The sequence below is a fragment of the Oncorhynchus masou genome, unplaced genomic scaffold (genome assembly GCF_036934945.1).
Source record: "Oncorhynchus masou masou isolate Uvic2021 unplaced genomic scaffold, UVic_Omas_1.1 unplaced_scaffold_1959, whole genome shotgun sequence".
NCBI lineage: Eukaryota > Metazoa > Chordata > Actinopteri > Salmoniformes > Salmonidae > Oncorhynchus > Oncorhynchus masou.
Genome location: NW_027008453.1, coordinates 86,719 through 97,550, shown reverse-complemented (window position 1 = coordinate 97,550; position 10,832 = coordinate 86,719). Strand labels below are relative to the sequence as shown.

The following is a 10,832-nucleotide window of genomic DNA, read 5'->3' as shown; positions in this document are numbered from 1 at the left end:
ACTGGCATTAACATCTGCTAACCATGTGTATGTGACAAATAAGATTTGATTTGATTTGATTTTAATCTTATGATCCACTGGGAATGTGATGAAAGAAATAAAATAAATAAAAGCTGAAATAAATCACTCTCCCTACTATTATTCTGACATTTCACATTCTTAAAATAAAGTGGTGATCCTAACTGACCTAAAACAGTGAATTATTACAAGGATTAAATGTCAGGAATTGTGAAAAACTGAGTTTAAATGTATTTGGTAAAGGTGAATGTCAACTTCAAACTTCAACTGTATTCCCTTTCATGTTTCTAATCCATAAATAAATCCATGAATTTATTTAATTTGACTGATTTCTTTATGAAATGTAACTTGCAAATTTAATTAAATTGTTGCATGTTGCATTTATGTTTTTGTTCAGTATGTAATATCCTGGCTAGCATTTTGTAGCATGTAGCAATGCTAGTGGAAAGTGATTGTATCAGCTAGCATAACATAACACAATACTGAGCTGCAGCTAGCTAAAAAGTGATGGCTTAAGTATTTCACATGCAATAAAACTAGATTTTACATTTCCGTAGTTCCGTGATGACGTGTACCACAACATCCTGACCTCCGACCTCCCCAACCTCCTGGAGTATGGTAACATCACGGCGTTAACACACCTGTGGGGCTCGGGGCAGATCAGTAACTTTGAGTACTTGACGACCTCAACAAACACTCTGGGCGGAGCTTCAACGACCTGATGCAGTACCCTGTCTTCCCCTTCATACTGAAGGACTACATCTCAGAGACACTGGACCTGGGGGACAGCTCCATCTACAGGTCAGTTGTAGTACTAACACGGTTAGCTCAGGGTCAGTGTTATAACGAACCAACGTGCTAATTGGACCAAAGAAAAACAGAGAACAGGAAGTTTGACCTTTTCATTCTCTCTTTTTGGACTGTTTTCAGGAACCTGAACAAGCCCATAGCAGTCCAGTCTAAAGAGAAGGAGGATCGCTATGTGGACAATTATAAGGTAAACCGCTCAAAGCAGCCTTACTGTGTTACTGCTTCTCTTGGATACGAGGCCAGTTTTTCAAACGCTTTCATTACACACGTCGCATAAACTGGAGTTTCTACCTCTTCCAGTATCTGGAGGAGGAGTATCGTAAGGGAGCGCACGATGACGACCCCATGCCTCCTGTCCAGCCGTACCATTACGGATCTCACTACTCCAACTCTGGCACTGTACTACACTTCCTGGTTCGCATGCCTCCATTCACCAAGATGTTCCTGGCCTACCAGGGTAAGACACCCACACAGATGTGTACTTCTAATGTAGCTCTCTTCTTTTAGGAATAGCTATTTTCATTCAGCAGCATATGAAAGATCACTGCCATCTGTGTTGTTATTAGCATGATCCTGAGGCTGATCACTGCCATCTGTGTTGTTATTAGCATGATCCATTTATCTTCCTCTCAACCTGCTCCTCTCTGACTCCCCCCTCTCCTCTCCCATTTATCTTCCTCTCGTCCTGCTCCTCTCTGACTCCCCCCTCTCCTCTCCCATTTATCTTCCTCTCGTCCTGCTCCTCTCTGACTCCCCCCTCTCCTCCTCTTCCATTTATCTTCCTCTCGTCCTGCTCCTCTCTGACTCCCCCCTCTCCTCCTCTTCCATTTATCTTCCTCTCGTCCTACTCCTCTCTGACTCCCCCCTCTTCTCCTCTTCCATTTATCTTCCTCTCGTCCTTCTCCTCTCTGACTCCCCCCTCTTCTCCTCTTCCATTTATCTTCCTCTCGTCCTGCTCCTCTCTCTGACTCCCCTCTTCTCCTCTTCCATTTATCTTCCTCTCGTCCTGCTCCTCTCTGACTCCCCCCTCTCGTCCTGCTCCTCTCTGACTCCCCCCTCTCGTCCTGCTCCTCTCTGACTCCCCCCTCTCCTCCTCTTCCATTTATCTTCCTCTCGTCCTACTCCTCTCTGACTCCCCCCTCTTCTCCTCTTCCATTTATCTTCCTCTCGTCCTGCTCCTCTCTGACTCCCCCCTCTTCTCCTCTTCCATTTATCTTCCTCTCGTCCTGCTCCTCTCTGACTCCCCCCTCTCCTCTCCCATTTATCTTCCTCTCGTCCTGCTTCTCTCTGACTCCCCCCTCTTCTCCTCTTCCATTTATCTTCCTCTCGTCCTGCTCCTCTCTGACTCCCCCCTCTCCTCTTCCATTTCTCTTCCTCTCAACCTCTCGTCCTGCTCCTCTCTGACTCCCCCCTCTCGTCCTGCTCCTCTCTGACTCCCCCCTCTCGTCCTGCTCCTCTCTGACTACCCCTCTTCTCCTCTTCCATTTCTCTTCCTCTCAACCTCTCGTCCTGCTCCTCTCTGACGCCCCCTCTCGTCCTGCTCCTCTCTGACTCCCCCCTCTCGTCCTGCTCCTCTCTGACTCCCCCCTCTCCTCTTCCATTTATCTTCCTCTCGTCCTGCTCCTCTCTGACTCCCCCTCTCCTCCTCTTCCATTTATCTTCTTCTCGTCCTGCTCCTCTCTGACTCCCCCCTCTCGTCCTGCTCCTCTCTGACTCCCCCCTCTTCTCCTCTCCCATTTGTCTTCCTCTCGTCCTGCTTCTCTCTGACTCCCCCCTCTTCTCCTCTTCCATTTATCTTCCTCTCGTCCTGCTCCTCTCTGACTCCCCCCTCTCCTCTTCCATTTATCTTCCTCTCAACCTTTCATCCCGTTTCTCTCTTCCTCTGCTCTTGTCTTTCTGATGCTCTTCCTCCGAAGCCTCTCATCTTCGTTGATAGAAGTGTAATTGAATTCAGAAGCGGTGGTTCACAAGGCAATGAAAGGAAGCCTGCTCATTCACCAAGATAAAGACACTGTGTCGGTCCTGTATCATCAGAACACAGGTTTAATTAGTGTGTGTGTTTGTGTGTTGCAGACCAGAGCTTTGATATCCCTGACCGGACGTTCCACTCTATGAATACAACATGGCGTCTCTCCTCGTTCGAGAGCATGACTGACGTCAAGGAGCTAATACCAGAGTTCTTTTACCTCCCGGAGTTCCTGGTCAACAGAGAGGGTAGGAGAATAGACCACACACACAGACCTCTGTAACACAGAGTGCCTACCAGAGTTATATTACCTCTCAGAGTTCCTGGTCAACAGAGAGGGTAGGAGAATAGACCACACACACAGACCTCTGTAACACAGAGTGCCTACCAGAGTTATATTACCTCTCAGAGTTCCTCGTCAACAGAGAGGGTAGGAGAATAGACCACACACAGACCTCTGTAACACAGAGTGCCTACCAGAGTTATATTACCTCTCAGAGTTCCTCGTCAACTGAGAGGGAAAGACGATATGATAATGGTGCCGGAGGGGATGGCTGCCATTTACGAGGTCCTAGCTATTTTGTTGTTTTTCCCCCACATTTTTTGTAATTTCTTTACTTTCTGTACATAATGTTGCTGCTACCGTCTCTTATGACCAACAAGAGCTACTGGACATCAGAACACGACTCACGTCGAACTGGACAAAGATTTTTCTTTAATGAGTCTGACCTTGAAAGATGTACTCCTTTGTCGAGACAAGGCCCAAATCCCTGTCATCAACGTGAAGAAAATACAGAGAAAAGGGGAGGGCGGGGTGTCTTGTAAGAATTTGCCGGCGAGTAGGTAGTTGGAATCATTGGAAAACAAACTGTACGATCTACAATTAAGACTATTCTACCAACTGGGCATTCAAATCTGTAATATCTTATGTTTCACCGAGACGTGGCTTAACGACGACACAGATAATATAGATCTGGCTGGCTTCTCAGGACAGAGCAGCTACGTCAGTCAGGGGCCGGGGTGTGTCTTTGTCAATAACAGCTGGTGCGCAATGTCTAATATTAAAGAAGTATTGAGGTTCTGCTCGCCTGAGGTAGAGTACCTCATGATAAGCTGTAGACCACACTATCTACCAAGAGGAGTTCTAACCTGTGTGGCTCAGTCGGTAGAGCATGGCGCTTGCAACGCCAAGCGTCGTGGGTTCGATTCCCGCTGGGACCACCCATATGTAAAAAAGTAGTGGCCCCAGCCGACTTGTAAGTCGCTTTGGACAAAAGCGTCTGCTAAATGGGATATATTTATATTTATTTATATTCTCATCTATATTATTCGTAGCTGTCTATTTACCACCACAAACCGATGCTGGCGCTAAGACTCCACTCAATGAGCTGTGTAAGGTCATAACCAAACAAGAACATGCTCATCCAGAAGTGGTGCTCCTGGTGGCCGGGGACTTTAATGCAGGGAAAATTAAATCAGTTTTACCTCATTTCTACCAGCATGTTAAATGTGGAACCAGAGGGAAAACTCTCTAGACCACCTTTACTCAACACAGAGACGCATAAAGCTCACCCTTCATTTGTCAAATCTGACCATAATTCTATCCTCCTGATTCCTGCTTACCAGCAAAAACTAAAGCAGGAAGTACCAGTGACTCGCTCAATACGGAAGTGGTCAGATGACGCGGATGCTACGCTGCAGGACGGTTTTGGTAGCACAAACTGGAATCTGTTCTGGGATTCATCCAATGGCATTGGGGAGAGACCAGTCACCAGCTTCATCAATAAATGCATTGACGATGTATTTCCCACAGTGACTGTACGTACATATCCCAACCAGAAGCCATGGATTACAGGCAAAATCTGCACCGAGCTAAAGGCTAAAGCTGCCGCATGTAGTGGGACAATAATCTGGACGTTTATAGGAAATCCTGCTATGCCCACAGACATTCCATCGAACAGGCAAAGCGTCAATACAGGACTAAGATTGAATCATACTACACAGGCTCTGACGCTCGTCGGATGTTGCAAACTATTAAAGACTACAAAGAAAAACTCAGCCACGAGCTGCCCGGTGACGCGAGCCTACCAGATGAGCTTAATGCCTTTCTATGCTCGCTTCGTGGCAAGCAACACTGAAGCATGCATGAGAGCACCAGCTGTTCTGGATGACCGTGTGATCACGTCCGTAGCCAATGTGTGCAAGACCTTTAACTTCTTATGGGCAGGTAGCGTCCCACCTGGCCAGAGTGCAAAATACTAAATTCAAATATTTAACATTCTTGGAAATATGTGTTACACATCAAAATAAAGCTTAACTTGTTAATCCAGCCACTGTGTCAGATTTCAAAAAGGCTTTATGGCGAAAGCTCACCATGCTATTTTCTGAGGACAGCGCCCCAGCAGGCAGGTGCGACACAAAAGTCAAAAATTGCGATATAATTAATTCCTTTGAAGATCTTCTTCTGTTGGCACTCCAAAATGTCCCAGAAACATCACAAATTGTCTTTTTGTTCGATAATGTCCTTTATATCCCAAAAATGTCCATTTATTTGGCGCGTTTGATTCCGAAATACACCAGTTTTAACTCGCCCAACATGCCTACATAGTATCTAATAAGTTACCTGTAAACTTGGTCCAAACATTTCAAACAACGTGCCGAATCCAACCTCAGGTACCCTAAATCGTAAATAATCAATTAAATTTAAGACCGAATAAACTGTTTCTAATACCGAATAAAAACAATGTGGCGCTCGCTCCTGTTCACCCGCATCAAAACAGTAGACTCCACCTGGAGTGATACTTACAATGAATAGCACTACTTCTTCATTTCTCGAAGGAAAAACATCCAACAATTTCTAAAGACTGTTGACATCTAGTGGTAGTCATAGGAGCTGCAACCAGGCTCCTAATAATAAGGGTGTCCCATAGAAACCTATTGGAAAATCCTATGACCTCAATAGACCTTTTTCCCCTTGAAAGTTTGTCCTCTGAGTTTCCCCTGCCATATCAGTTCTGTTATATTCACAGACATTATGTTAACAGTTGTAGAAACTTCAGAGTGCTTTCTATCCAAATCAATCAATTATATTCATATCCTAGCTTCTGGGCCTGAGTAGCAGGCAGTTTACTTTGGGCACACTTTTCATCCAGAAGTGTAAATACTGCCCCTACCCAAGAGAGGTTAAACAGGTACACATTCACAAAGCCGCGGGGCCAGACAGATTACCAGGACGTGTACGCAGAACATACCAACTGGCAAGTGTCTTAACTGACATTTTCAACCTCTCGCTGACCGAGTCTCTAATACCTACATGTTTCAAACAGACCACCATAGTCCCTGTGCCCAAGAATGTGAAGGTAACCTGCTGAAATGTTTACCGACCCGTAGCACTCACGTTGGTAGACATGAAGTGCTTTGAAAGGCTGGTCATGGCTCACGTCAACTCCATCATGCCGGAAACCCTAGACCCAGTCCAATTCGCCCAACAGATCCACAGATGATACAATCTCAATCACGCTCCACACTGCCTTTTCCCACCTGGGCAAAAGGAACACCTATGTGAGAATGCTGTTCATTGACTACAGCTCAGCATTCAACACCATAGTGCCCACAAAGCTCATCACTAAGCTAAGGAACCTGGGACTAAACACCTCCCTTTGCACCTGGATCCTGGACTTCCAGACGGGCCGCACCCAGGTGCTAAGGGTAGGTAACAACACGTCTGCCATGCTGATCCTTAACACTGGGGGCCCTCAGGGGTGTGTACTTAGTCCCCTCCTGTACTCCCTGTTCACCCACAACTGCGTGGCCAAGCATGACTCCAACACCATCATTGACTTTGCTGATGACACAACAGTGGTAGGCCTGATCACAGACAACTATGAGACGGCCTATAGGGAGGAGGTCAGAGACCTGGCAGTGTGGTGCCAGGACAACAACCTCAATGTGAGCAAGACAAAGGAGCTGATCGTGGACTACAGGAAAAGGAGGGCCGAACAGGCCCCCATTAACATCGATGGGGCTGAAGTGGAGCAGGTTGAGTTTCAAGTTCCTTTGTGTCCATATCACCAATGAAGTATCATGGTCCAAACACACCACGACAGTCATGAAGAGGGAACAATAACACTTTTTCCCCCTCAGGAGATTGAATATATTTGGCATGGGTTCCCAGATCCTCAAAATGTCTACAGCTGCACCATCGAGAGCATCCTGGCCGGTTGCATCACAGCCTGGTATCAACTCCTCGGCATCCAACCGTAAGGCGCTACAGAGGGTAGTGCATATGGCCCAGTACATCACTGGGGCCAAGCCTCCTGCCATGTACGATATATACTAGGCGGTGTCAGAGGAAAGCCCTGAAAATGGTCAAAGACTCCAGTCACCCAAGTCATAGTTTGTTCTCTCTGCTACCGCACGGCAAGCAGTGCCGGAGCGTGAAGTCGAGGTCCAAAAGGATCCTTAACAGATTCTTCCCCCAAGCCATAAGACTGCTGAACAATGAATCAAAATGGCCACCCGGACCATTTACATTGACCCCACCCTCCCGTTGTTTTTACACTGCTGCTACTCACTTTTTATATTATCTATGCACAGGCACTTTACAAATGACCTCGTCTAACCTCTACCCCCAGGACATTGCCTCTGTAACAGTACCCTCTGTATATTGCCTCGTTATTGGTATGTCATTTTCTTGTGTAACTTTTATTTATTTTATTTTCACTTTTGTTTATTTAGTAAATCTTTTCTTAACTATTTCTTGAACTGCGTTGTTGGTTAAGGGTTTGTAAAGTAAGCATTTCACTAAGGTTGTATTCGGCGCATGTGACAAATTCCATTTGATTTCATCCATAATCTTTGGTTGTTTAGTATTCCCAAACTGGGGTATGCACACTCGTTGGCACCAAGGATCTTTTTCTCTCATGAATGATGTGAATCGAGGATTTACAAGGACTCCGCAACTATGTTCAATGTGCGGTACAAAATTGAGGCTATGATTAGGAAGTTGTAGCTGTTCTCTGCCGGCATTGACAAGGACAAGCTAAAGTTTTAAGAGGGTGTGAACGATGCTGACTGGGTGTAGACAAAGAAGAGCTCTGCAGTTGGAACCAAAACATTTCAAAGGCCACAAGTTGATCAACTGTCAAAGCAGAATTACTTTCCCATTGTTCCTCAACTGTAGTGTTTGGGGCGGCAGGGTAGCCTAGTGGTTAGAGCGTTGGACTAGTAACCGAAAGGTTGCAAGTTCGAATCCCCGAGCTGACAAGGTACAAATCTGTTGTTCTGCCCCCGAACAGGCAGTTAACCCACTGTTCCTAGGCCGTCATTGAAAATAATATAATATAATATATCCCATTTAGCAGACGCTTTTGTCCAAAGCGACTTACAAGTCGGCTGGGGCCACTACTTTTGCATATGGGCGGCCCCAGCGGGAATCGAACCCACGACGCTTGGCGTTGCAAGCGCCATGCTCTACCGACTGAGCCACACAGGACTAAGGAATAAGAATTTGATCTTAAATTTGATCTTAACTGATCTTAACTGACTTGCCTAGTAAAATTAAAAAAAAAAAAAAAAAAAAGTACAATTTTATAGCTCAGTCTCTACTTTTATCTAATGTAAAAAACACAAATTCTAATTTTGCTACATAAGACCAAATCGAGCCGGTTGGTCGCATATTAGCAGTAAGCAATGTTTTACAGTAGACGCCCATATTAGCAGTAAGGAATGTTTTACAGTAGACGCCCATATTAGCAGTAAGGAATGTTTTACAGTAGACGCCCATATTAGCAGTAAGGAATGTTTTACAGTAGACGCCCATATTAGCAGTAAGGAATGTTTTACAGTAGACGCCCATATTAGCAGTAAGGAATGTTTTACAGTAGACGCCCATATTAGCAGTAAGGAATGTTTTACAGTAGACGCCCATATTAGCAGTAAGGAATGTTTTACAGTAGACGCCCATATTAGCAGTAAGGAATGTTTTACAGTAGACGCCCATATTAGCAGTAAGGAATGTTTTACAGTAGACGCCCATATTAGCAGTAAGGAATGTTTTACAGTAGACGCCCATATTAGCAGTAAGGAACGTTTTACAGTAGACGCCCATATTAGCAGTAAGGAATGTTTTACGGTAGACGCCCATATTAGCAGTAAGGAATGTTTTACGGTAGACGCCCATATTAGCAGTAAGGAATGTTTTACGGTAGACGCCCATATTAGCAGTAAGGAATGTTTTACGGTAGACGCCCATATTAGCAGTAAGGAATGTTTTACGGTAGACGCCCATATTAGCAGTAAGGAATGTTTTACGGTAGACGCCCATATTAGCAGTAAGGAATGTTTTACGGTAGACGCCCATATTAGCAGTAAGGAATGTTTTACGGTAGACGCCCATATTAGCAGTAAGGAATGTTTTACGGTAGACGCCCATATTAGCAGTAAGGAATGTTTTACGGTAGACGCCCATATTAGCAGTAAGGAATGTTTTACAGTAGACGCCCATATTAGCAGTAAGCAATGTTTTACAGTAGACGCCCATATTAGCAGTAAGGAATGTTTTACAGTAGACGCCCATATTAGCAGTAAGGAATGTTTTACAGTAGACGCCCATATTAGCAGTAAGGAATGTTTTACAGTAGACGCCCATATTAGCAGTAAGGAATGTTTTACAGTAGACGCCCATATTAGCAGTAAGGAATGTTTTACAGTAGACGCCCATATTAGCAGTAAGGAATGTTTTACAGTAGACGCCCATATTAGCAGTAAGGAATGTTTTACAGTAGACGCCCATATTAGCAGTAAGGAATGTTTTACAGTAGACGCCCATATTAGCAGTAAGGAATGTTTTACAGTAGACGCCCATATTAGCAGTAAGGAATGTTTTACAGTAGTCCTCCTTTTCCCTTTCCAATGTGTCCTCTGTCTTCCTCCAGGTTTTGACTTTGGTGTGCGTCAAAACAGTGAGCGTGTGAACCACGTCAACCTGCCGCCCTGGGCGCGGAACGACCCTCGTCTCTTCATCCTGATCCACCGCCAGGCCCTGGAGTCAGACCAGGTCTCTCAGACCCTCTGTCAGTGGATTGACCTGGTGTTTGGGTTGAAACAGAAAGGAAAGGCAGCTGTACATGCCATCAACGTGTTCCACCCTGCTGTGAGTAGCTGTTTATGCCTGGGCCATATATATCCCACCAAACGGAAGGGAACAGAGAGGGCCTGGATTTGGACAACAAAACAAATGAAGTGTTTTACCGTTGCAAAACGTTTTCGTGTGTGAGCATGACCTTGGACAAGAAGAGACATCAGCTTGTATTTGAACTGTTTGACAAGTTTGTCAAGTTGATTTTTCTCCCCTCGTCCGTAGACATATTTCGGTATGGACGTTTCGTCAGTGGAGGACCCGGTGCAGCGGCGTGCTTTGGAGACCATGATCAAGACGTACGGACAGACACCCAGACAGCTGTTCTCTGCATCCCACATCAGCAGGGCTGGACCCAGACTCATTATGGAGGGAGAGCTTCCTGCTGCCATGGGCCTCCTGGTGCAGCTGGCCTTCAGAGAGACCAGGGAACAGGTCAAAGATATAGTTTACCCGGTAGGTTAAAGGTCAGGTGTTACGGCCTCCTGGTGCAGCTGGCCTTCAGAGAGACCAGGGTCATCCAATGGGTTTTGAGAAGGAGAGAGGACGCGAGTAGTATGCCATTGAGATCTTCCCATAGTCTACCCGATAGGTCAAAGTTCAAGCTGCAGAGTTATGGGGGGGGCGGCAGGTAGCCTAGTGGTTAGAGGGGAGGGGCGGCAGGTAGCCTAGTGGTTAGAGGGGAGGGGCGGCAGGTAGCCTAGTGGTTAGAGTGTAGGGTCAGCAGGTAGCCTAGTGGTTAGAGTGTAGGGGCGGCAGGTAGCCTAGTGGTTAGAGTGTAGTGGAGGCAGGTAGCCTAGTGGTTAGAGTGTAGAGGTGGCAGGTAGCCTAGTGGTTAGAGTGTAGGGGAGGCAGGTAGCCTAGTGGTTAGAGTGTGGGGAGGCAGGTAGCCTAGTGGTT

General features: G+C 45.9%; 1 protein-coding gene across 1 annotated transcript in view; it reads left to right on the top strand.

Moving 5' to 3' along the window:
- The first annotated feature begins 707 nt into the window (after window positions 1–707).
- LOC135532640 (lysosomal-trafficking regulator-like) overlaps window positions 708–10,832 on the top strand; it is a 62,952-nt gene continuing 52,827 nt past the window's right edge. The window contains exons 1-6 of the mRNA XM_064960105.1: window positions 708–819; window positions 949–1,015; window positions 1,129–1,285; window positions 2,902–3,042; window positions 9,730–9,947; window positions 10,158–10,388. Of these exons, the coding sequence (XP_064816177.1) occupies window positions 740–819; window positions 949–1,015; window positions 1,129–1,285; window positions 2,902–3,042; window positions 9,730–9,947; window positions 10,158–10,388 (894 nt within the window). The 5' untranslated portion in view covers window positions 708–739. The remainder of the gene's footprint in view (window positions 820–948; window positions 1,016–1,128; window positions 1,286–2,901; window positions 3,043–9,729; window positions 9,948–10,157; window positions 10,389–10,832) is intronic.